This window comes from Rousettus aegyptiacus, unplaced genomic scaffold, assembly GCF_014176215.1.
Source record: "Rousettus aegyptiacus isolate mRouAeg1 unplaced genomic scaffold, mRouAeg1.p scaffold_m13_p_8, whole genome shotgun sequence".
Classification (NCBI taxonomy): Eukaryota; Metazoa; Chordata; class Mammalia; order Chiroptera; family Pteropodidae; genus Rousettus; species Rousettus aegyptiacus.
This window is the reverse complement of record NW_023416311.1, coordinates 66,014,875-66,041,050: the sequence shown is the minus strand read 5'-3', so window position 1 is coordinate 66,041,050 and position 26,176 is coordinate 66,014,875. Positions and strand designations below refer to the sequence as shown.

General features: G+C 39.4%; 1 protein-coding gene and 1 pseudogene across 3 annotated transcripts in view; one reads left to right on the top strand and one right to left on the bottom strand.

Moving 5' to 3' along the window:
- Window positions 1-26,176, top strand: part of THBS4 (thrombospondin 4) — a 169,250-nt gene that overhangs the window by 98,534 nt on the left and 44,540 nt on the right. Inside the window, exon 2 of one of the 3 annotated variants that reach the window (XM_016118915.2) lies at window positions 23,665-23,773. The exons of 1 other annotated variant lie outside the window; for it this stretch is intronic. Coding sequence is in view for 1 of the 2 variants with exons in the window: in XM_016118913.2 (XP_015974399.1) it covers window positions 25,278-25,365 (88 nt within the window). In the remaining variant the exon portion in view is untranslated. Of the gene's footprint in view, window positions 1-23,664; window positions 23,774-24,901; window positions 25,366-26,176 lie in introns of those variants that run through there. One more of the 3 variants, XM_016118913.2, reaches the window with a different exon arrangement.
- LOC118607333 lies at window positions 22,075-22,193 on the bottom strand (annotated as a pseudogene).

Genomic DNA, 26,176 nt, shown 5'->3' with positions numbered 1-26,176 from the left:
TTTACTCAGCTGACTTGAAAATTTATACCCACATTTAAAAAAAATCTACACAGGAATGTTTAGAGCAGCTTTATTTATAATCAGCAAAATCTAGAAGTAACCAAGATGTCCTTTAACAGGTGAATGGATGAACAGTGGTATATCCATACAATGAAATATTATATAGCAATAAAAAATGAGTTTTCAAGCAACTCCCCCCCCCAAAAAAATGAAGGAATTAAAATATATATTGCTGAATGAAAACAAAAGTGAGTCTGGAAAATTGTATGATTCCAATTTTATAACATTCTGGAAAAGGAAAAACAATATCTCTAGATCAGTAGTTGCCAGGGGTTTGAGAGGAAAGAAAGAAGGTTGACTAGGTGAAGCAGTAGAGATTATTTAGGGAGATAAAACTATTCTGTATGATGCTGTAGTGGTGTCTACATGACATGATACATTTGTATAAATCCATAGAATTTTATAGTGTAAAGAATGATTCTTAAAATGTAAATTTTAAAAATCATTTAGGAGGTCAGGAGATCCCCGACAAAAGAATCTAATTGTATTAGACTGCAACAACCTGCAACAACCTCACCGAAGGCGATGGAGCGGGGTGCTGATCTAAGTAATTTTGGAAATTAGAGTAATCTGTAAGACTAAAAGCAAAACCATGTGCATACCACTGCACTGTAGTTGATAATGTTGTCTTCCACAGGGATGTGGGTTAGCCATTCTGGTAATGCTATACATGTTCAGTCCTGAAATTGAACAAGTAAATGTATGGCAGATACTGAGAGCCACCATTGTCAGAGTGGGAGTTTACAGATTAGGTAAAATCTAGGGAAATCCAAATAAAGTATGGACTTTAATGATAATGCATCAATGTTGGCTCATTAACTGTAACAAACGTACCACACTAATGTAGATTACAAAAGATCCTGTGAAGATGAAAAGACAAGATATAAACTTGGATAAACTACATATCTAACAAAGGGCTCATATCTGGAATTTATAAAGAACTCTCAAAACTCAACAGTAAAATAAACATTCCAATAAGAAAATGGCGAAAAGACATGAGCAGACATTTCACTGAAAGGTATTGCCTTGTTTTCCTGAGTACAGGTCCATGAGTATATGAGATATCCAGAAACTTCAACTAGATGGCGACTAAAAATGTGGATCAGCTTCATGGAACTTTGTAGTTCAGACCTTTCATTAGCAGGGAATGACAGAAGTGATGCTGAGCTATGTTCAGATAACCACGTGGCTCTCCATAATTGATAACGATGAATGAAAATGGACAGCTGGGATTAAGAAGCTCTCCAGGACATGATCTCAGCACTAGATAAATTCCCCTGTAACACTGGGATTAAGTCTGCATTGGAAATCTTCGGAATTGTCTATACGACCTACAAATAATTCGGCATCCTCTATTTTGGCTAAGGATATATTTCAGAATTTTCTTTAAGAAAAAGAAAGCAAAGTATAAAAATTGTGTATATTCAGTTCAATGGAAGAAATATAAAGGAATTTATATATGTATATATTTAATACTTTATAAATATAGATACATTATATATCATATGTAGTATAATTACTATAATTAATTATATTTAACATATATTAATTACATATATAATTATGATATTAAATATGATTATATGTGTAATATATATGATATATATAATTTATGTGTATATAAATTTCTTTATGTTGTCTTCACTGAATTTGTCACATTCACTAGGAAAAGAAAACATTAAATTCACATCTTGTTTTTTATGGTGGTAATTAAAAAGTTATAAATAAAGTACTATTTTCTGAAATGTTTTAAATGAGTATATGAAACAATCTTATTTATTTCCAGAACTTAAGTCATTCCATGATATTTTTAAGTTTTGAGGCAGCTGCATTAAATTTTCCAGATTAATAGGCTTACCATTAGTAGCGAAGAATATTTAAATAAGCCCTGCCTTGTGAAATCCTGACATCTGGGTAAGTAGAGATTCATTATTGAGGGATTCTTTGCTTTATATATAAGCAGTTTTAAATAGCAAACTCCCCTAGCATTTAAAAATAGTCCATATATAAAAATACTGTCTATATGCAATCATATCAGTTGTGTAAGATGACACATATCTGGTATGATACTTCACTCTAGGGAATCTTTTCTTGAAATGTCAACCATTACATCAATGTTTTGAATGTCATCTTAGCAAACTAAAAGGCGTTTGTGTAAATTTTGAGTAATGGACGTGATTTAAGAAGAGAAAAAGAGTCCGATGAATTTGAAATGATATCACAGGATGGTTTTACACTTGTGCATTGTTCACAACTCTTAAAATCTTCTTGTTTCCCATATTCGTCAAGGTGCTGAGGCAACATTAAAATCGAGCTGAAAAGTATATTGAATAGTATATGAGGGAATGACACATAATTGATTACTTAATAAATCGTCTCTGTATGTGAATTATTATTAATTTTGTATTAATGTATCTACTCACATCATATGGTTGCCCATGCATAACGACGCACCTGGTTTTCTATTTCAAATGCAGGGCTAAGTCTTATATCCCCACAGTACCCATAGGCACATGATAGATGCTCATAGTTGATGTAGTTCTTTTAAAGGTGAGGGAGGGACACAAAACATGCTCAACTATTAAAAGAGCAACACTTCTATTGCCTATTCAGTTTCCATTGTCTCAGACTTATCCGTTGCTTCTTTCCACAATGTCCACTTTTCCTCTGGTGTCTTTTCTATCTTTTCATTGCACCTTCTCTCCCACTTCTGGAACTTTTTTTTTTTTTTTTCCTTGCTGACGCCTGCCTCTATAAGGCATATCCATCCTTTGGTTTCCCAGTACTTCGTTCCTTCTGTTACTGCCACCATAGCTTCCATTCCATACCTCTGATTCCCATCGTAAAGATGGGACAATAAGACTGTTAAGTGAGCAAACACATTTTCTCCTCTTTGATGGAGTAGATAATTAAGAGACCTTGAATGCTCATCCAAGACTAACTAAATACTGAAAACCAACAGACTAAAGGAGAGAGAGCAAGGACAATCCAAAGGGGATTCTCTTGGGTGTATTTTTCCAACATGGAACAGTGACTCAGTATGCATAGCCAGGGGTGGTGCTCCAAGAACATGTATGTGTATGCAGTAGCAGGTGGAGGAAGGGTTGCAAGGCAGAAATTGTTATAGAATCTTCTTCAGGCAAAAGAAATATTCCCAGAGGACCTCCATTTTGAAGAAAAAAATTCTCTTTTCTCTGATCTTTTTGTGTGTAGATGTATTCATTATGTATATGGACCTTTTTTTAAAACAGTGTATTTTTACATTTATTTTTCTTCAAGATAATTTGTACTTGCATACATGGACAACAGTTTATAAAAATTAAGACAGACCAGTTGACACTCAATTAAACTGCTCAGCTGGTCCATAAGTATCTTCCTTCTATTTGGATTTCATAAGCCAAATGGTGTCTTAGAATTGGCAAATATAGTTGTAATTCTACTGAACATATTTTTCTACAGAAAATGTTCTGAGTACAAAAACGACATCTAGAGGTGATTGTCAATATATATTTTCTCTGCATTTCTATGTATTTCTTTCTGTGTTTTAGAAATAAATACCTTAGAAGAAGGTTGGGCAACAGAATTAGCAGAAGAATTATTGAATTCCTCCTCATAATAATCTTAGGGATAGTGTTATACTCATTTTATAGATATAGTTCTTTTAATCCAACAAAAATTTATTGAGTTTACTAAATGCTGGCATCAGTGATACCAAGATAAACAAAATATATTTCTTGTTATAATTCATCCATCTGCAGAGGGCATAGGGATGAAGCCATGCGGGGCAGGTACCCTGCAGGCAGTTGACCAGGGGAGGAGTTCCCAGCAGAGATAAAGACATGGAATAGAAAAATAGTATGTTGTGGTCTGAGAACTATGTGTCATTTGACATTTCAGGAGATTAGAGTGGGCAGTTGGTAACGATGAAAAATTAGACTACAGACATAGTCAGAGGGCTATGTAGCCACATTAAGGAATTTGGACTTGGAGGCACCAAGGGTAAATATATTGTTTCAAAAAGTAATTACATGAGAATTTTTTTACTCAGTTCTGTTTGTCTCCAAAGTCTGTGCTTTTTACACTAAATCAAACTTTCTTCATAGACAGTCTTGAAATTAATGGTTTACCAAAATGTAGATAAATCATATTATAAGAAAAAAAAATACCAACTTGGAAAATACTTAAATAATATTATTTTGGAAAATTTAGTGTTATAATCCTACTTTCAATATTCTTTAAATTTTGAGTTTATTTATTAGACCTCTTTTATTCTCATATTTTATACCATACCATGCACTCTGTTTGGTTTGGTCATTAATATTAAAATAGCAAACGTTCTGGGCTTGCACTTGGTGGGTACACCACAACAAACACTCTGCTCTTAGGACATCTACTTTCCTAATAGCTGCCTGATATAAATGTGGATCTGAGACCAGACTTCCACATCAAGGGCACCTCCATCATGGCACATCTGCTGGGCTTGATGGGAGCAGAGGTCTCTCCCAGTCCTGGCATCTGGGATTGACTCCCCTCAGTGGATGTCAGGGGAGACCCGGTTGCTAAGTTTGACTCTGCTGCCCCTAAATCATTAGCATCTTCCTAAGAGGAACAGAGAGGCCCAAGGACCATGCCCTCTGCAGCATTTAACAGTCAGACTGCCTCGGAAGGGCAGGAAAGAACCCCTTTTGATGACCTTATGCTCCATCCTAATGTACATGGTCTTCATCTTTTTTAACGAAATCATTTAAATAGAAAGGGTACAAAGAAAGTCAACTATAACCACTTGGTGCAGAGCAGAGAGCAGAAGGATAACATTTTATATTCAAGAATAAATTGTCCAAGCAGTAAATGTCATTGAGGTGAGTCCTGTAATAAGATGGGAGAGAAACATTGGACAGTTGAGGAAACTCCAAAAGAAGAAAAAAAGGAAAGCCTAAGAACTAAACGAAAGAGCATTAAATATATACAGATTCAAAAAAAAGACTTCTGAACAAACTTACAGGGATGGTGTTGGGAAGCTCAACTACTAGTACATGGCGCTAGGAGGTAGGTGGAAGAGCTATTATGTCAATGAGAGTTCATTGGGAAAATGTTTCATCTTTATCTTTAAAAATTTAATTAAATGCTCTGATTCTTATAAAAACAGAGAAGGAAATGTTTTTTTTTCAGTAAGAAGAAATTTGTTTTTTGTTTTTGTTTTTGTTTTTATGTTTCGTATTATAGTCTGTGAAAGGTGAATGAGTAGCAAGTTAGGTATTGTGGTTAACTCCTGGGATGGAGAATAGAGGGTGGATATTATCAGGAGAAGGATAGAGAAGGAAGGGGCTTCAATAATTAGCCATAACAAACTTAGCTGAATAGGAGGAACATATGTTTGTTACATTATTCCTTATACCTTTTTTTATATATACCTGAAACATTTCATAACTTTCAAAAACGAATTGGAGATGTAGGCAATATTGAGGAAAAGAGAGAGGGAGCAAGAAAGAGGTCACGGATAGAAGATGAGACAAAGAGGAGAAGTAGGAAAAGAAAAAAGAGGCAAAGGGATGGTTTGGAACCCAGAGAACTTTTTGAAGAGTGAGGTCAGAGGATACACCATGCTGTTTGCTAACGATTTACCCTCTTAATTGTTGTCCTGACTGAATAAGCTCTCTAACCATTTCTCACCAAACATGGGGCTGCCCATGCCTTTCTGATAGCTACAACCCAGACATAAAAGCTGTTCTTTTAAAATGAAAAAAGAGAAAAAAAATGTCAGAAAATGCATTTCCCTCAAAAAGAAAAGAAAAAACAATGAACATATATGTATGAATAAACCTAAAGGCTCTAAACACTCCCCTTGGGGGGCAGAAACAGATGCCTTAGCCAAGTTCAAAATGAAATTCATATCCCTCCAGACCCCTTTCTTGCCATTACTGTATAATTTACATGCAAGTTGTCTGCAAAGTTAATCTTCCTCCATAGCATCTGGTATTTATTATCAGAAACAGATTGGTGAGAAGTTTTGGAGAAGCTCTTCATATATTGTGGGTTTTAAACATTCCTCTACAAGTCTGTTTCTTTAAAAGTTAAAAATGTAACTGAGCACATGGAAATATGTGATAGGAAGTAGGGGGACAGGTCATTCATACTTGGGACTCTCCTAATGTGGCATAAATGAATCAAGGCCAGAGAGGTGAACATAAAGGAAATTAAAATTTACAGCTCAAAGGGCTTTGAAAATTTTTCAGTTCAGTGTTCTCAATTTCTACATTTGGCAGGTATTTTTCAAAAGGAACCCTAGCCCCAACAGCTGAGCTGAAACCAGAATTTAGGTTTTCCAAAGTGTCATTCACAGTTGCCTTAAGGTTTTATTCTTTTTCCCAAATAGAGAAAATGGAAAAGTTTTAGATTATCCATTTTAGAGTGATGACTAAGACATGTAAATGCTCTTATTCAGATCCTGTAAGTGGGATACGCACTGCATTTGACTAGCCTGAGGAAGTCAGGACTCTGTACTTCAAGGGCCAATGCTTTCAAATGTTGATGATAGGGGACAGCTCTTTATGTTCATTCAAGACACAAATCCGGGATCCTGCCAGATACAAAATACAGTCTAGACCTTTGCAGGACACCGGATTGGACCCTTCTTGCTTCTCACCTGCCAGAGTCTCCCCCCAAACCCCAGCTACCTCTCCCACCCACCCACCGTCTCTGTGGCCTATGGATTTAATTTAGAAATTCAGAGGAACCTAGAAATGAACAAATATATGAAAGATTAGAGAAGTGTTTACCCATTGTGGCAAAGCTGCAACTTTTAGCCTTCTATAACTGTGGTAAGTGAAAAAATAAAAATCAATTTAAAAATTAGAATAATGAGAACTCAGAAATGATAGTAATTAGACAAAGTTCATGGGGAAAAGTTGCACTCAATATATTTTAGAACAAAGTAGATTTTTCTTATTCTTTTTCGTAGCTCTTTTTGTAAATATTTTAGTGCCTTAATGCTACTAAACAGAAAATTCAAAAAATATTGTAAGTGTCTCCATTTTTAATATATTCTCCAGCTTTTTCTGTATTGGCAAAAAGTAATAGACTATGGATTTCTTAAAGTTGAACAGCTTGTGGTTCTATGTGTAATAAAAGCAAGTATAGATAAAGGTTAATTTATTTAGTAAATTGGCAGTTATCTGAATTAGCTTTCCTTTAAAATTTGATTTACCAGATATGACATTTTGTGATTACATCAGTCCTAATACATTTTAATATTCCTAAACCACAAAGCTTCTTAAATCTTGTCAAGAGAGAGCTGGGTTCAGAGGGATGGGCACTAGACGTGAATTCTAGCAAGCTGTGTTTGGGGCCAGGTTGTGCCATGTGTTGGCCAGAGCAGTTCACTTCACTTCCCTGAGGTTTAGAGTCCTGCTTTGTGTAAAGGGGACCATTGGTCCCTCTTCTGCCTGGCTCATGGGACATTGCAAGAATCCAGAGTCAGGATACATGTTAGAGATGTTTATAAACTGGAATGCTGTGTACAAGTTTATGTCTTGTTTGTGACATTGTTTTTAAAGTGAAATGTTTGTATGCACTTTAGTTTTTTTGAAAAGTAATGGTTTCCAAAAAAGGAATTGGGAAACACTTTTTTTTTTTTTTTTTTAATAAAATATCAAGAGATTTCTTTTCCTCGGGTTGGTCAGTTCTCCTCTGCTCTGGTTCTTTTTGGAGCTCAGGCTCTTGCCTCAGATTCCCTTGCCCCTCACGGTCAGATTGGACACCGTTTCCCCTCACTAGAGCTCAACACCACCCCGCTGGTACATCCTCCAGAAGTAAAAATGTCTGATATGGGACTGGCCAAGGAAAGAGTCTCAGTACTACAGCAAGCTGGCTTAGAGTAAAGGAGGCATGCCAGTTATTCATTCAGTAAATATTTACTGGGCGTCAATTATGTGCCAGCTACTTTTCTGGGGTGCATAAACAAAACAGGCAAACTTTCTTTCTCTCATGCAGCTTATATTCCAGAATGAGAGGCCAAGGACAATCAAAGTTTCAGGAAGAGCAGATAGGAGGGAGAATAGATGATGCCCAGTGAACAACAGGGTGAAGCCCAGGAGGTGTTCAACCTCGTGCATAGCTCCGCAGCCCATGGACATGCACAGCCCCAGAAGTGACCATGATAGGGCTGGATACTAACAGGGAGTAATTAACTATTTGTGTATTTTTTTCTCATGAATTTCATAGACATATACATGGTTTAAAAGGACTAAATTAATTTAATGATTGTAAATTTTTTGATATTTAGTGTCGGCTCCTACTTTTCCCAGCCATACCCACCGGTGGGTCTGTAGGCCTTAAAAGGATTGTCTTCCTGCTGTCTGAGTCAACAAAAGCAGAGCTTTGTGCAGGGGCATCCCTGCATCTCCTGGAATTTTTCTGTAGCATGAAGCCAGGTAGCTAGTGTTTGAGGTCAGCCCTCCTAAGAAGCAGGTCTCCCTTCACTATTCACCACGTGCTCCCAATCTGTAGGAGTCAGCCGCTACCAAGATCCTGGTTCTCAGTAAGGTTCTGCCTCAGTGTAGGAATCCTGTCCATTGACACAGCTTTTGAGGTCCATTTGCTTCAGAGGCCCAACTTGTCTGTGAGTGAAACTGAAGGCCAGAGAATAGATGAGGGACCCAGAGTGAGCCAGTAGCAGAACCTCAACCAGAATGCAAATCTTCTGACCCCAGCTCCAAGGTCATATACATATCACATATTTTTGTGAAAGACATATTATTGTTTGGGTCTTATTGTCACTTCTTCTGGTGATGTGGATGGTATGTTGGATTTTATCTGATATTATCAATATTGTTATTCATATTCTTCTCAAATAGTAACCGCTTAGTTTTATTTTGAGAGTAAAGACAGCAATAGATGCTCCTGTGCAAGAAAAGAAATTGAAAGACCCCGATTTGTATATTTGGGGTAAGATCTTAGGACAAACTGGGCCCAGGTCCAAAATTAATGTGGGGTATTTCTAGCAGAGCATAAAAACATAAAAATGTTTCTTATCATATCACATCAATGTTAACAAAAATCAGAGTGAAATAATTTTCAAAGAAGAAACTAGATACTCAGACTGTATTCATAGTGATAGTCTTTCTGAAAGATAATTAGTTTGTTTATGTACCACATTAACATAAATTTTTTTTAAACCAGTGAGCATCTTCTAATTAAAATCAGTGCTTTGAATGAAGATAGAAAAGCAGTCTTACCCATGAAAAACTAAAGCAAATGTCTCCGTCGAAGGTAAGGTTTCCAGATAAAATACAAGATGCCTAGTTAAATTTGAATTTCACATGAATAACAGATAATTTTTTTCATATAAGTAAAATGTTCAAATCTAGCTCAGCTTCCTGTATTTTTACTGGCTAAGTAGAGCAACTATAATCTAAGGGGCAAATTTTGTTTTCAAACACTACTCCTGAATAAAATCCAAAGTATGTGATAGCCAATTAATTTGGAAAGTAATTCAATACAATTTCATGTCTTACTGAGGCAGTGTTTCTCAACATCAGCACTACTGACATTTTGGGCCAGATGTTTCTTCGTCGTGGGGTCTGCCTGGTACATTGTAGGATGTTCGACAATGTCCGTGGCCTCTACTCACTAGATACCAGACAACCACAGATGTCTCCAGACATTGCCAAATGTCCCCTGCGGGGGTGGGGGGAGGGCGGGCAAAACCATCCCTGGTTGAGGACCACTGTTCTGAGGGAAGACACTTATTATAAGTGTGGTGCTTGTATTTTATTAGAAAACTAGCCCAGCCTGGTCTTGAAGACAGAAGGGGAAAGCCATGTTTTATGTAGTTTTCATTTCAAAGCCTCTTGGGAGAGACACCAATGGAGAACTGAAGTGGTAGAGTTGAAGAGCTGGTAGATATGGGATTGTTTTGCAATCTGAGGTTCTCTTAAAGAAGTTTGTTTCTCTAGAGGCTTTAAGAGAAAAAGGCCATAGAAAGTATTTGTGAGAAGGCTCAGGTTCTCAGCACAGCCTCATCCATGCTCTGAAAGAACAGTTAGTACAAAGTCTGCTGATTTCTGGGAAAGGAGTGTTTTATTTGGATAGCAATAAGTGAAATTCCAACCTAGACCACCTAGCTGAATAATCCTGTGTGTGTGTGTGTGTGTGTGTGTGTGTGTGCGCGCGCGCGCGCGCACGCGCGCCTCCAACAATAAATAAATAAATAAATAAATTGTCAAGAGATGTGTTGAGAACCAGAATGGGAAAACTGTTTACTATATGATTTTCAGAAAACAATTTGACAGGGAATTTTGCTAAGGTGTTGTTGCTTCTATTTTCCCCAAGAAAACACGTGGATTTAGTTTGCTGTCTAAACCAAGAAGGTAATGTGATTACGCTTAATATGGGGAAGTTTTTAAAGCACTAAACTTTCAAATATTTGTGGCTCTAATTACTGTTCCTTACTCATATAGAGAGAGTCACTAATCATTTCTTCCTCCAAGGAATTTTCAGCTCTAATCCTATTTTCCACTCAAGTTCTACATGATTGCCAGATTGGAGTCAAAAATCAAATCCACTTCCAGTGAAGAAAGACTGAAAAGAACAGTGGTTCAAACAAAATACCAAAGAGAATACAGGAACTTTTTAGTCTCTCTTTATTAATTTAAAATCTACAATTTTATGAGGATAATGCAAAAAAAATCATTTTGAGTCATTATAACTCAATATAGGGAACATATCCCTACTAATGTTACTCTTTTTCTTTTTAAGTTGCTCTAAGGGCAAAGCAGCTAGGTCTGTTCTACAGTTCTTTTTTAGACAAACAGTATACATGACAACTAAAGACTCAGCAAAGACCTCTTACCTTCAAGTTACAGTACAGAATCCTTACTGTGGTCTGTCTACAAGGTTCTAAATTATCTAACTAGAATAGAGCACACTTTCCCCTACTCCTAGGGTGTAGGTTAAGCTGCTCCAAAGCTCCACTCAGACCCCAAAGCTGAGTGACTCAAATAAGATCAAAATTGATTAATATCTCACATAACAGATTAAAAGTATGCAGGTAGTCAGTGATTCAGTGTTCATGGGGAGCTTAATCTATGAGGTCATCCAGTGACCTAAGTACTTTCTATCACATTGCTCCTTCTCCCTGTTAAGTCATTCTCTTCATCCATATGATCAAAGCTCACTCACAACTAACCTCCTTGTGTTCCAACCTGTAGGCAGGGAAGTAGGCAAATAGCTTTCTTTTAAAGATGCACTGCAGGGTGAGTTTCCCTGGAAACAGACTCTGAGATGGGGATTAGTGTGCGGGAGGTTCATTTGGGAATACTCCTGAGATTGACACCTATAGAGGGTGAAAAAAAGGAAGCAGAATTGGACAGGGGGAGAAATTAAGTTGCAGGACAATCACAAGGTCTCAACTGACCTCCTAGGGAACACTGAAGCAGAGATGGCCTTTAGAGTTGGGATGGGAACTTGGGCCTTTATGTCCCTTGACCAGTTACTGGTTTTAAGCTGCTCCAGGAAGGGGGCATGGCTTTGGATGAGTCATCCCTTTTCAACCGAGGCAATTCCCAAAGATGACCTTCAGCCAACAACCTTCCAGATGGCTAGATGGCAGCATAGCACAGCATCCATGACAGGATGTAACCTAGAAGGTTCTCAAACACCTTCATTTACATATTATTTAAAAGTCTAGAATGACCACCATAGCTTCAAAGTTGACTAGGAAATACAGTATCTAGCTAGGAGGCCATATGCCTAGCTATGACTAAAAAGAAGAAGGAGAGATTGGATACTGGGGAATAATCATAAGAGAGAAGGAAAATCATCGCTTCAGTTTATTCAGCTTATTGACTATTTTAGATCCAAAACTACTTTATTTAGGAAGCTACCCACAAAATCCAGAGGCAGAAAGAGCTAAAAATGGAGCAAGAACAACTGAGAGGTTGCTCATATCCAGTGATGTTCCTTGGGTGGTGATGACTACACCAAACTTAGCTGGATTTTGGGATGAGCCATCACTGACTCCCCAGGGCTCTATAGGAAGAGGTTCCTGTGAACAACTTCCAGCCTGCTCCCCCAAACCCCAAGCCACAAGCAGAACTACATAAAGCAATATCACATGAAAAGCCCAACTTTGAACTCTGTCTATATCCACCTCTGGGGTTAGATGCTTTTCTAAGACCTGCTACATTATCAGAACAGGTCACTTAAGGTAGAGGATAAAATATACTGAAATATGATTCTACTTTTACAAAGAAAACAATTATATTGACCCAAATCATACATAAATCAGATAGCATTAATACAAATTTATCACTTCCTGTTAGTGGTACTTGAATTTTCAACTTAATGATGGTATATAGAAAGAAAAGAAACTAAAAGCTTGAATGCCTGACTGGACCAGGGATTAGAACCTAACATAAAAGCCACCAACTATAGGCTGAACATAAGGAAGTCAGCACCTCTGAAGAAGCCAAGTAATGAAACTCTTACCAACAGCAGCACTGTATTAGATGTGGGACTAACTAACCAACCAATCCTCTCATGCAGTTGGAATAAGACAGAGAAAGGACCCAGTGTGCAGTAACAAGAAACTCATAGTGAAACTATAGAGAAAAAAACTTCTAGAATGATTTATAGACTCCTAGAAGTGATTTTTGTCAATTCCCAGGGGCAAATTCTAACCACAGTTTGAAGCTAAAAAGCTTATGAAACATCAGGTCTTCTTACTTCCATAGCTCCCCACGCCCCCCACACACAAGGTTATGGCTTCCTAGGTTTCCCCTTGCCCCATCAACCTGACCTCCAGCCTCCAACACTCGAGGCAATCTGAGTGTCTCCACAACTAATAAATAACCCTAATTAGAAAGCCTCCATCCCCATCTACAAATAAGATCCAGATTCACAACTTAGAAAATTTCATTTTACCGAAGTAGCAGGATTAATGTCTTCAGGTTAAAAGGTATCTAGAAGTCTTCACCCCTCTGATTAGGGATGTCACACAGTTTTTCCACTGGCCCCTCATCATGGGATCCTCCTTACTGCACTCTACTCTGCCAGAGAGCCTCTCTCTGCTCCCTTCTGCCTTTGTCCCCATCCTCTTTTACAACCAGTGCTGGAATACAGTGGACTTCTTAGCTGCATACAAGCATGGCTGTGGGGATCCTCAAAATGGAAAAGTTTCTGTCCCCTCTCCTCCCCCAAAAAGTGTTTAATTTCTTAATTTCTGAGGAGTCTTTCCAGGACCCTGTATAATGATGTTTTGAGAACAAAGTGATATCTCCATGAAGGGCCCTACATTGAGTCCTATGTATGTCCACCTCTGGGATTTAGCCATAGCCACATTGGGCTAGCTGGTAGTGATGGCCTGCCTGCCAAAGTGTGTTTGCACCAGGCACTATAGAATAACGATTAAGAAGGCATGCTCTAGAATTCCACATCTGGATTTAAATCTCAACTCTGCCACTTATTGGCAGTGTGGCCTTCGAAAAGTCAAGTATTTTCCCAAGCCTCCCTCTTCTCATGTGTAAAATAGAGACATAATGAAAGTATCTGCTTCTCAGGGCCATTGTAAGAATTAAGCGAGATAAAATTAGGTCTTGGCACAGGGCTGAAAACGCAATAAACACCCAATAAATGACAACTGCACTGCCTGTCTGCCTCTTGGACCAGGGGAATTGTGTTTGAGGCCAAGACAACCCTTCCTTGTACAATACTGCATGTCCAGTGCCAACGTTTGCCTCACTGACTCTTCCAGTGCCACCCATTCCCAAATGTCAGCATTTGACCAATGCCCTTCCTGACTGACGCAGTCTTTTCTTAAATGTGTTTAAATCCTTCATCAAGGCAGGTAAAAGTTAAGTGTCTGTACTTTATAAGATGTGGCTGCATACAGGGTTACCCATTATGTGTGCTCAGCTGGCAAAAGCAATTTTCTTTCATAGCCTAATTCTTGGGGTCACCCCATTGTTGCCTTCCTCCCAGGTAACACCTACACTGTAGTCTTAAAATGTCATTTTGTTTTATTTCATTTCATTTTTATTTTCTGTGTTCTTTTGAATGTCTCCACTGATTTTTTTTTGAGTGGGATTGCTCTGAGAAAGGTTGTTATTTTTAGCATACATTGAATCAAGTAAGATGAATTCTTATATCGAATTTAACTGCCATAGTCAGCTTTATTATATCAAAGGAAGGAAGGTTCTTTCCGCATGACCATTTCTATTTCAGAGACAAGACCGTGTCCATAAACGATGAACAAATATACATATATTATTACTACTGGCTCTATAAGTTGGTCACTAAAGTAGTGAAAAATGAGGCAATGGGTTTTCATTTTCCCTTTTTCTAATAGTTGTTGCTTGTTAGTGGTTTGTACCACTTGCAGCTTCTAAAACCCCCAAACATGGAAAAATGGCTTGTAATTCCACCCTTGGATGAACTGATTCCACCAGTAGATTAACGCATGCCACATTCTCCATGCTGCCATTAACGAAGAAGACTAAAGAGCGAGTGGAATAGTTGCCATTTCCAGATTTCAATCTTCTATTTGCGCTAATCATTTTAGTTTTATTTATTGACCTATTCAACTATTATTTTATTTATTTCTACCTAATTTGTTCCACAGAGTGCTTAAGACAAATGACAAGAACACAAGATGAAAATCAGGATCAGGATTAAATAAAAATAACCATTAGATGGTCGAAGTGGGAGGAAGGAGTTAAAACATAAAAGATAGTAGTTCTTACATACGTATTAAATTGGAGGCCAATGTTTGGGCTGGGCTTCCTAGTGGTAAAACAAAAATGAAAATATAATAGATATAATATTAGCTATTAACAATACAGAAAACCTCTCAAAATAAAAAAGCTCTTTCTTGGCAGTTGGATCTGAAAGATATTTCTTATATCTTTACAAAAGAAAAACTCTGTGATGTGGATGACACAATCCCAAAAGATATTCTTGCCAGTGCAAACCAACAGAATTTGTATTTTTTGAGAGAGATTTTTCCTGTTCTACTTCTTCTCTCTATAGTTTCTGAACAATACATCCTGTCCATTCTTCCCGATGTTAGCACAAATATTTTAATATTTAATAAAATCTAAGCTTAATCAGTCTTTTTTATCTACTCCTGAAAAATACAATGACATTATAAGACTGTATCAAATTGCTTCCCTCCAAATTTAAAGTTATAGTACCTTTAGTGTCGCCTTGATTTTCAGTTCTGCGAATTAAATACCATTGTTATTGTTTTATATGACCAATGTTTACATTTACTTATAAATGTCTTTGCTCACTATGTATTCTTGCATTTCAGACTTCCAATTTGAGTTCATTTTCCCTGAGTCCAAAGTATATTCTCTAGAATTTCCTTTCGTGAGGATTTATACTCAATTTTGTCATAAAACATCTTTATATTATTCCCATTCTTAAAAGATTATTTTGTTAATGGTATAGTTTAGAATTTATAATTATTTTATTCTTAGCATATTATTGATAATATTCTATATCAACTGACTTCCATTAATGCTGTTGAAAACAGTGCCTCACTCAATTTTTTTCATTTGAGGTGATTTGTCTTTTATCTTGGCTTTCAAATCCTTTCAATTACCCAGTTGTAAATATAGTCGTCTCAATGCCAAAAAGTACTCCATCAAGCCAATGTTTTCTCCTAATTTGTGGAGCTGATTTATTCAAGTCATTGTAAATTCATGTTTCTACATTCTATCATAGATGTAGATGATATAGATGATACAGATATAAATATAGATATATAGAGAGAGAGAAAGAAAGAGACTAGATCATGAAAGACCACCTTCTCAATAAATCATAAATACCTTTTATAACAACAGTGAAATTAGCCCTGTTGACAAGTGCAATACCTCGTTTTTAAAATTTGCTTATTTAAGGAGCAGACCACTAACGCCAATATCTTTCGTGTATTCTTTTTTATTGTGGTGGACCTGGATGCTCCAGACCGAACTACTCTATGAGGATGTGACACTTCCCTTAATACAAGCCTTAATTTAAGCACGAGGGTAAACCCTTTCCCTAGAGAGCTGAGAAGATCACCATCAATGTCATCAGTTGCATGAACACCAGCCTCAACTGATGAACTGGAATATTTAAGAAAAATAGAGAAAGAAAGGAAAAGTAAAAAAAAAAAAATTCTGCAAAAAGCAAATCTCAGAATCATAACATTCCATGGTATCCCACAGTCCCTGACTATAGCAAAAGAATTATTCTCCAGTGCCAATGACAGTTTATTTTTATTCTGGGACCTTCTTTGGCCAGAACTAGCCCCACAAATGCCCTATTTTTCTGATATATATGTTGGAAGCATCTTAATAGCTGGACCCCCCCCCCCCAACACACACACACACAGTTTCCCAGGAGTGAGATTATTGTGGGTCTATGTGTAGTAACGCATCCTCCACCTTGATTTGTGAGATCAATTTTTGCCCTACGTTACCAAGGCAGCCAAAAGCATTAATTCTGCTTGTAGTCAGGGTAATTAAAATTTCCTCTAAGTCCTGCTGTCCTCTTTTTTTTTCACAAGAGGGTTGGGTGCCCCCTCCCTAAGAGAATATGCTCTACTTGTTCAAAGATTGTCAAGGCAACCTACTGCTTCCCCACTTACTCTCATTTAGGCTTTGGATAATAATAGATTAACAAACTCAATTACAAATGGAAATACCTGAACCCCGAGAGAGAGAGAGAGAGAGAGAGAGAGAGAGAGAGAGAGAGAGAGAGAGAGAACAAACAACTATGTGCCTGTGCCAGGCACTAATTTAAATGTTTTCATTTATTCTCTCACAAAACGAATGCTGTTGGCATTTCCACTCACCATTATCATTTCCATCTTATGAATGACACTCCAGTCTAAGGAACCAGAGACATTAAATGGCTTCCTGAGGGCACACAGGGATGGAGCCAGGATCGAAGCCAGACGGTATGGCTCCAGAGCCTGCTACATTCCTGTTCATTTTCATAGGCCCTTTTTAGAAATGTTTCAGATTCACACATCCTGGAAGTTGGCTTCAAGTCTCCAAGGTCAGAGCCCCAACCTAGGAATGAACAACCACTGTTCACTGAGAGCCAGACTATGTCAGGCATCATCCTAGAGCTAGTTCTTACACCGCTCACAAGCTAGGTGTCATTCTCATTTCTCAGTAAGGAAATGGAGACAACACCTGCTCCCCCAACAATAGCGTAAGGGACCTCCCCAAAGCCACACACCTAGTAAATGCCCAGGAGGGATTTCAAACCCAGGTGTGGCTCCACCCTGCCACTTCTTCAGAACAGCCACAGCATTCCTCCACAGGACAAGGCTAGGTCACGATATAGCGTGTTGGTGACCATGACCATTTTTGCAGTGGTCTTTAAAAAGTACAGAGAAAGGAAAAGCCAATACGAGAAAACTGAGTGTTTGGCTTCACATTACATATTAAAAGGGAGTTAATTAAATTGACAACAACAAATTCAGTCTTATAGCCTCTCTTCACTTAGTCTGCCCAGGAAGGAGGGTTTTCTGCATTGAACAGACCTCATTCTCCCTAAGGCAGGGCAGCAGAGTAGAGGGGTGCTGGGCCTGAGTTTGAGTCCAAGCTATGACATTTCCTTGAGAAGGTTGTTCAACCTCCCTGACCATTAGTTTTCTAGTCTGTACAGTGGGAAAATAACCATCCCATCTTATTTCAATTGTTGTGAAGATTAAATAGATCAAATATAAGACAAGGCTCTATGCCTGAGATATTTAAAATTAATTACTAGTATTATGTCAGTTACTAAGATGCCTCCACAGAAAAGAGAGAAAGATGGTGTGTGTGTATGCATATGAGCAAGCATACATGTGTCTGTACTTATGCATGTACATGCACAGATACGCATGCACAAATATGTGTACAAACATATATTTAAGTAAGTTGTATTGTGCAAATGAATATCTTTAAAAACTAGTCAAAATCTCACAGGAAAAACCTGATGAAGTGTGCTAAGGCAACCCTGAAGGCTTCTGATTTTAGCTGCTTAACTCTGATATGCAGACAGTGCTGAAAAATTGCTGCTGTGACCAAGATAAGAGGAACAAATAGCCCCTCAGAAAGGTAGCACCACAGTGCATGACCCTACGAGCAGCTTCTGAGAGCTGCAATGGATACCCTAGCTTCACCCAGAGGGCCCTGGGAAATGAACTCTTACATGCTAGGGAGCGTAGGAGCAGGGTGAGGTAAAAGATGGAGGTATTAAATGGGGTGTGGCCCCCTGACAGGTTCTTCACAAGGAATCAGCGCTCAGTGTTCCTGGACACAGTCAGCTCATCCCTGAGGAACCCTTTGCTGCCTTCGCACCTTTCCTTCCTCTCACATTCCCACTTCCCTCTTTTTGTTCTCCGATTCCTCTGTCACATTTGCTCACCTCTGGCTTTTCTGCTAAAACTTTTACTTAACTGGACTTGTCACATCTACGTTTCTTTCCCTCTGGTCAATCTTGAAATGCAGCAGCCAAAACAATCAACATCACTAGCAATTATATCCACGCTCGGAATTACTTTTCTGAAAGAACATACTAGCACTCCACAAGGAAATCTCTTTCTGAGAATTATATAGGGCAGAATTTCATTTTTAACTGACATATATGGTAAAACACATTATATACCAATGAAATTTAATGCTAAAATGGAAGAATAAAATATATTTGCAGTTCACATTTCCCTAGATCTATATAAAAGGAATCACATTTTTATTAGTTTCTTCAAATCAGTAACCAACTCCCCCCGCCCCCCGCCATTTCTCCTGAGATTGATATGAAGCTGGCCCATTTTAATACCACTGGAAAAATATTGTACCTAAAGAAAGGAAAGAGAGGAGCGTAGATTTAGTGCGTATTAGTTTGTGGTATTAGGAAGCCAGATGTAACTCTAATGCCCTGTGCTTCTCAAATCCTAGGTCTAAGTAGAAGACAGGTGAGTAAGGAATGGAATATCAGCAACAGAAAGAGTCCACTAATGTTTGCTCTCTCTTCCCATGTGCTTTTCCACTTAACAAGTAAGTCTAACGTAATGGATAGGATTGCCAGATGTATGGTGTAGAACAGGGGTCAACAACTTTTTCTATAAAAGGCCGGGGAGTAAATATTTTAGGCCTTCGCAGGCCATATGGTCTCTGTTGCAACCATTCAACTTTGTGGTTATGCCACAAAAGCGGCCGTAGACAAGTAATCATGGCTACATTCAAATAAAACTTTATAGACCTTGAAATTTGAATTTCCCATAATTTTCAGACATCAGAAATCATATTTTAAAAAATTTTCCCAACCATTTACTAATGTAAAAACTATTGCTGGCTTGCTGACCCTGGGCCAAATTTGGCCTGTGGGTCACAGTATGCCAATCCCTGGTCTAGAACTTTATATACTGAGAGTATTCTAAACTTGAAATTAAAGTTTTTGTCTTTTTTTGCCCATTCGCTTTTCCCTAAATCTGTTACTTTTTCCTCACATCCTCCTTCCTATTCTGATTTACCAGCACATCACTTCACATCTACCTTCACCTATTTGTGGTTCGTTTTTGTTTGTTTGTTTGTTTGTTTGTTTTGTTTTTTGTTCTGTGAGCCTCACAAAAGAATAAGGACCACTTGCCAAAGACCCAACGGTAAGCACCCAGCCCTGCAGTGGGTATGAACAAAGTGAAAGACACAGAGCCTGTGGCTGACCATGCCGACACAGCCAGTTATCCGTTCTCCTCTCCCCGTTCGTCCTGGTAGAGTCCACTCCCATAGTCTACTCAGACAAGCAGATGATATAGACAGTATGATAGGGGCGGTAATAGACATGTGTCCTAAGAAATAAGACAGAAAAAGGTTGAAAACATTAGTTGTCACTTTCCCACCCCTGGCAGACAAGATGTGGGTATGTCTGTGACCCCTTCTTAGACAGTAAAACCTGAGGAGAAGTCTGTTTGGGTGTTTCTGGGATTGGTTTTCCTCACTTTGGGGCAGAGGAGGGAGGGAGAGAGAGGGAGAGGAAGAGAGAGAGGGAGGGAGGGAGGGAGGGAGGGAAGGAAGGAAGGAAGGAAGGAAGGAAGGAAGGAAGGAAGGAAGGAAGGAAAAAAAAAAAAAAAAAAAGCAGAAGCCCAGCCCTCTCCTTGCTCTTTGCTTTTGGATGCTGTCATACAAAGATATGTTTAGAGCTGCAGCAGCCATCTTGCAACCAAGGGGGAAGTCCAAGAGCTGATCCAGAGGCATTATGTTGTTAATTCACGGCACCACCCCTGCAGCTCTCTCCCTCTGGACTTCATGTTATAGGAGATAATGAACTCCGAGATGGGAATTCTGTTACTGTTACACAGACAGCATTCATTTGTGTGAAGCTTATATTGTTAGAGGGGTGATGGGACACATAAAATGAGACATTTGAGAGGAAAACATGAAGTATACTTTTAGCGCCCCTTGATTAAGCCTTAGTCCATCTACATCAAAATACGTCCATATCTCTCCAAGTAGTTACTGGCCTATCTCTACCTTCCACTTCACAGACAAGCTTCTTGAAAGTTATTTTACTTTTATCATTACCCTTACTATCTCAACTTCCTTTTCTGTCATCCTCACTCCTCAAAAGGAAGTACTCTGCCTTTCTTTCACCTACATGCTCTGCTTTCAACAGAGCCACTGATGACTTCTGAGTTGATAAACTCAAATAGTTTTTACTTCTTGTTTGATCTCTCCACAGTGTTGATACTATTCACCAGGCCTCCCTGACACCATTCTTTCCTGGTTTTTCTTTTCCGTCTCTCCTTCTTTGTTGCTGGCTTCTCCTTCTCTACTGGTATCTGAATGTTAGTGTGCTTCAGTGTGCCTTCCTCATCTTACACACTCTTCTTAGGTAGTCTTTTGTATACCCATGGCTTTAGTTGCTACCTATAAATTAGTGATGCCTATACCTGTAAAATTCTCTCCTGTGTTACAGACCATGTAACTAAATGCCTAATAGACAGCTCCATTTGAATGTACGGAAGGTGCTTACATTCAACATGGCCAAGCAAAATCATCATCTACCCCTCATATCTCAGTGAATGACATTACAATTGCCAAGCTGCCCAGGTCAGAAGCCCAGACATCATCTTGACACCTCCCTCTAAGGTCTCGCACATAAGATATACTCTCTCTGTTGCAATGTTCTTCCCTTACTTTGTCACAATAAGAATGCCTCCTCGCCCCTCGTGACCCAGATAAAAAGCCAGCTGTTCTAGGGAGTCTTTTGTAACTCTAACTATGAAATGCTTTCTCTTTAGCAGTTCCTTATTTCTTGGGACACATGTCTATTACAGCCCTTATCATATTGTTTCTATCATCTGCTTGTCTGGGTAGACTATGAGCTGGAGAACAAGAAATGTGTGTCATTCATCTTTGCTAGGCATATTCTAGAAGACTCAATAAATATTTGTTGAATGAACTAATAAATGGACACATAGTAATTATTTGTTAAATAACCGATTATGTTAATAATTTTAAAACTTCAAGATCTTATGCCTGATAGGCATATATATGCTTTCTAACACAACACTTTTGTCAACGATTGCATAGCAAACCCACATAATTTTTAAATTTAGAGTTGGAAAAAACTGCAAATATCTAGCCAAGCTGCTTTATGAATGTATTAAGACTCATTTGTAATTAGCAGTACCAATTTTCCTATTACCAGTTAACTACTAAAATACTTCATATGTTAGTTCTTTTACTTAGATTAACCATGCCCTCTAGAAATTCAAATAATTTTATTCATTTACTTACCAACATTTTTCCCCATGGATGAACTTCAATCCAATTCAAATCAAATTAACCTGAATTCTAAACTCCTTTTACCCAAATAGAATTTTAGCATATTTTGCAAGTTTGCTTTATATTTTATTATTTCATTGAACTCTGTGTCATATTTCTTTATTTTAGTTTAGGCAAGGCAACCCTTGGTTGACCTCACAGATTGCAAGGACCTTTTCAGCTTATGATCCCTTTTTTTTTTTTTTTTTTATGCCTACAGCACCTGGTCTTCCTAGGTGGTCTCCCATCCAAGTACTAATCAGGCCCAATCCTGCTTAGCTTCCGAGATCAGACTGGATTGGGCTTGTTTAGGGTAGCATGGCCATAGACACATCATATTTCTTTAGCAAATACATTTAGACATCTGGTACTAAATTGGGGGTTTTTCTGGTGCAATCATCATTGTTATTACTAGACATTTCAGGAACCACCATGTGGACGGATTAATGTATTGTTTAATGAAGGGGAGCGGTTACTTTAAAAAATGATAGTTGTCAAAACTCTCCCTGGACTTCTAGTTTGGTAGACATAATTATTAATATAATTAATGTTCTCGCAATTACATTTCCGGCTATTTTTCTAAGGAATTTTTACATACTATTTAATAAAGTATATTAAAGAAGCTTAATGAGAGTTTTTAAATAGTCCACTTGACCTTTAGTGAGACTGAAAATGAGTGATTACATACTTTTCTTGATCACTAATTGTCAGTGCCTTATTGCTAAAGCAAAATATTTCTTAAATTCTGAAAAAAAGTGTTTACTTTTAATTGTACATAACCAAAAGCCTCCTTGTTTCATTTACTTGGCCCTTATTTGTGCTAACTAGTTGCTAGAGAAGCTATTTTCCTGTCACTTTATTAAGCGCTTTTCTTTGTAATGAACACTAAACTAAATAGCAGCCCCAAATCCACGTTTTCAACACTGTGGTGTAAAAGTCATGAAACATTAGAGTGTAAGCCATATTCCCTTTAAACCATTTTGAAATATTAGTTATTATTTTCCATTTCTATTCCCTTCAAGAATTCAAATGGAAAACTTGACAAATAACTTTATATAAATATGAATTAACAAATATGTGTAAAACTTCTATCTAGTTGTGCCAAAATAGCAGTTTGTAATATGAGTAACTTCTCCCACTTCTCAAGAACAGAAGGAATAGGAGCAGGATGGGTGTCCCCATACCCAAAACTGGGTGTGAATGTCAAGATCGGTGATGATGCCAAACATGCAGCAAAAAGGTTTGGAAAGGTTTTTTAACTCGCATGATGAAGATTTCTGGAGAGAGCAGGATGGTCTGAAATGGCTTGAGAGATCAGGGAAAGGAGAATGGCTTTGGGGTTTTTATGGTGGTTAGAGGATGGAGCTGGGATGAGGGTTCCTGTGCAGGGCCTATATGGATCACACAGTTTGAATTTCCTGTGGACACCAAAGGAGGGAGCATGTAGATTCTCTACCAGCTTGGTCAGATTTGGGCCGATGCAAGGGGGTGTGGCAAAGCTTGAAAGCCGTCAGCAACAATCGAAAATGGTGTCATACTCTGTATTATGATAGTTAGAAATGGAAGGAAACCTAGTCTATCAGTTATCTATTGCTACAATAATATTAAATAACAAAACCCCCAAATCTTAATGGCATACAAAAATAAATGTTTGTTGCTCACTTGTCTGGAGGAACTGAGATAACTCTGCTGATCTTGCCTGAACTCACCTATCTAAGTCAGCTGTCAGCTGATCCCAGGCAGCTCTGCCTACATGACTCTGGTGACCCAGCTCTGCTTCATGTCTCGCATTCCCCAACAGGCCAGCGCAGCCGTGGCAAAGGCAGAGGTGCAAGAAGAATCAAGCCCAGTTGCACAAGTACTTTTTAAGCTTCTGCTAGTGGCACTTTTGCTAAAGTCCTTCTGTCCAAGTAAGTTACATGGTCACGCTATAAATACGTACACCCTTTGTCTCTTCAGTCCTCTCTCATATGTAGACATATGATGCTCCACTCCATACAGTGACTTTAGTGTAATGTGGCATTAAATGAGGCCTGGATTAGAACTATATTAGACCTCAAATGGAAGAGAGTTAGGAAGATAGCTTGTAAATCTCCAAGTCATTAGCTGTAAATGGAATCATCATTGGTGAGGGGTTACTGTAGCACAGTTTGGGAATAAGCTTCTTAAACTTTGAGAGAAATTCTTTAAGACATAAAGATGAAGCTAAAAATACTTTGCTGAATCTCCTCTGTTAGGCAAGATTTTTTCAGAGGGGAACGTTTGCCACTGTTCTGGACTATTTTTTTTTCTTCTAGTTAATCCACATTATCTTTAGGGGACTTTGCCAGGAGGAAAACTAATTCCTTATGTTCCTTCCCTCTTTTTCATGTCCTACTCCCATACCTTTAAACTGTCACACGGGATATTTGGGGAGTGCTGAAAAGAAGTGAGCAGACAAAAATTGAGTCGAAATTAATTGAAAATAAATTCTCCATAAAGCACCACCCTCCTATAAATGGTTCTGTCCGGATGGATTCCTTGAGAAGTGTTTTATTTCCATTAAAAACATAAACGTTTTCAAACGTTCATTGTTTATGTCTCAAAACTTGATGGAAAAATATTCAACATTTGAGATATTCAAGAAAAGCTTGACGTAATGAAGGAAACCAATTGCTCTCTGGACCAGTTTACGGGGCCGACGTTCCTGGAGAGCCTCGGGGTTCCTTCAGAAGGGAACCCAAGATGGGCGTTAAAAGCCTGTCCAAACGATGTCCTTCTTCTAAAACTAAAGGAGTACCAGGTTGGGGAGCGGGGAAGAACTGGTGGTGCCAAAGCTAGCAGGTCAGGGTCACTTTCTTTCTCCTTTCGCCTCTTTATTCTTCATCTCCACCCTGTCCTCCTCTGCGCCTCTCGCATAGTCCCCACTTTCTCACTAGCCCCCTGCTGCCCGGCCTCTCTTTTCCCTCCTAAGACCCTTCGCCGTCCCGGCCCGCCTCCACGCCCACCAGAGGACTGGGTGGAGTCCGAGGCTCCTGCGCGTCCCCACACTCAAGCCTCCCTCTCCGCCGCCTCCAATCTTCCCAGCAAAAAGGGGATCCCAGCCAAAGGGGCCGCCCCGGCCTCGGCCCTCCCCCGCCCCGGGGCCCGCCGGGCCATAAAGCACCAGCTGTGGCCTCTCAGCCTGTGGCCTCCCCGCCTAGCCGCTAGCGCATCAGGTCTGCGCTGCACCAGGTCTGCGCTGCGCCAGGACGCGAGCGCCGCCCCCGACGGCAGCCCGAGGACGCTGAGCCCGCGGCTTCCCCGCGCCACGCACCCTTCACCTGCGCTTCCCGCCTGGGGCCCTATCCGGACTCAGCGCGCCGCCGGGGGCACTAAGGCAGAACCGACGCCGCCGTCGCTCGCGGGCGCCTGCGGGGAGCAGGGAGAGCCAACATGCTGGCCCCGCGCGGAGCCGCCTTCCTCCTGTTGCACCTGGCCCTGCAGCCGTGGCTGGTTGCCGGGGCCCAGGCCACTCCCCAGGGTAAGTGGGCTCGAGCTGCGGCGCGGGCGACGGGTCTGGGGCCCCTTGTTCTCGGAGCCAGCCGTCCGTGCTCCTCTGGGCCGAGTCGGGGGACCAGCTCCGCGTGCCGTTGGCTCCTGGGGCCTCGGTCGGCACCCCTCTGTCCCTCTGGGGCGCGAGTCAGAGCATACTGTGATTGGAAGCTGCAATTAGAGTACAGAATTTCGGAGACTCGATTATCTAGCATTGAGACCAGTTCCCTAACCAATAGTTTGAGGAATGCAGAACTTTTCAGCCTATGCAAAGAAGTGGGTTTACTTCAAAGCTGACTACATGGCCCTAGACCTCTAACACGCCCGGTCTGAAGTAGGGTGAAACCTGGGTTCTATACCTTTCGGCTCTGTCTGTCCGCCCCTCCCCTTGTCCCCTAAATTCTTCGGCGCGGTGGGAGCGCTGTTCGCCTTCATAGGCTGAGACTGACATCCCCAAGAAAGGCACAGCGTTACCCTCTCCGCTCTGCCACTCGCCTTTTACTGGTCTGACTTTGCTTGAACCCCAAAGCCTCCTTTGGGAGTTGAATTGATCTTTTGATCCCTGCCTGAGATAAATAAAACAGGAAGGGCTGAGAAATCGGTCTTTATGAAGAGGTAAAAGTTCGACAAATACAGTGATTGAAAAGACACCTGGATAAGCCTCAAATCCCTTTGTGATGCTGGAGCGAAAATAACCTTGAGGCAGGAAGCACTTAAGCTTAAACAGAATTGTTTGTAAAGACCGAAAGGAAGAAATTATTTAAGTGAGAAAAGATCTTAGGGCTCTAAGTGGTTTTCCA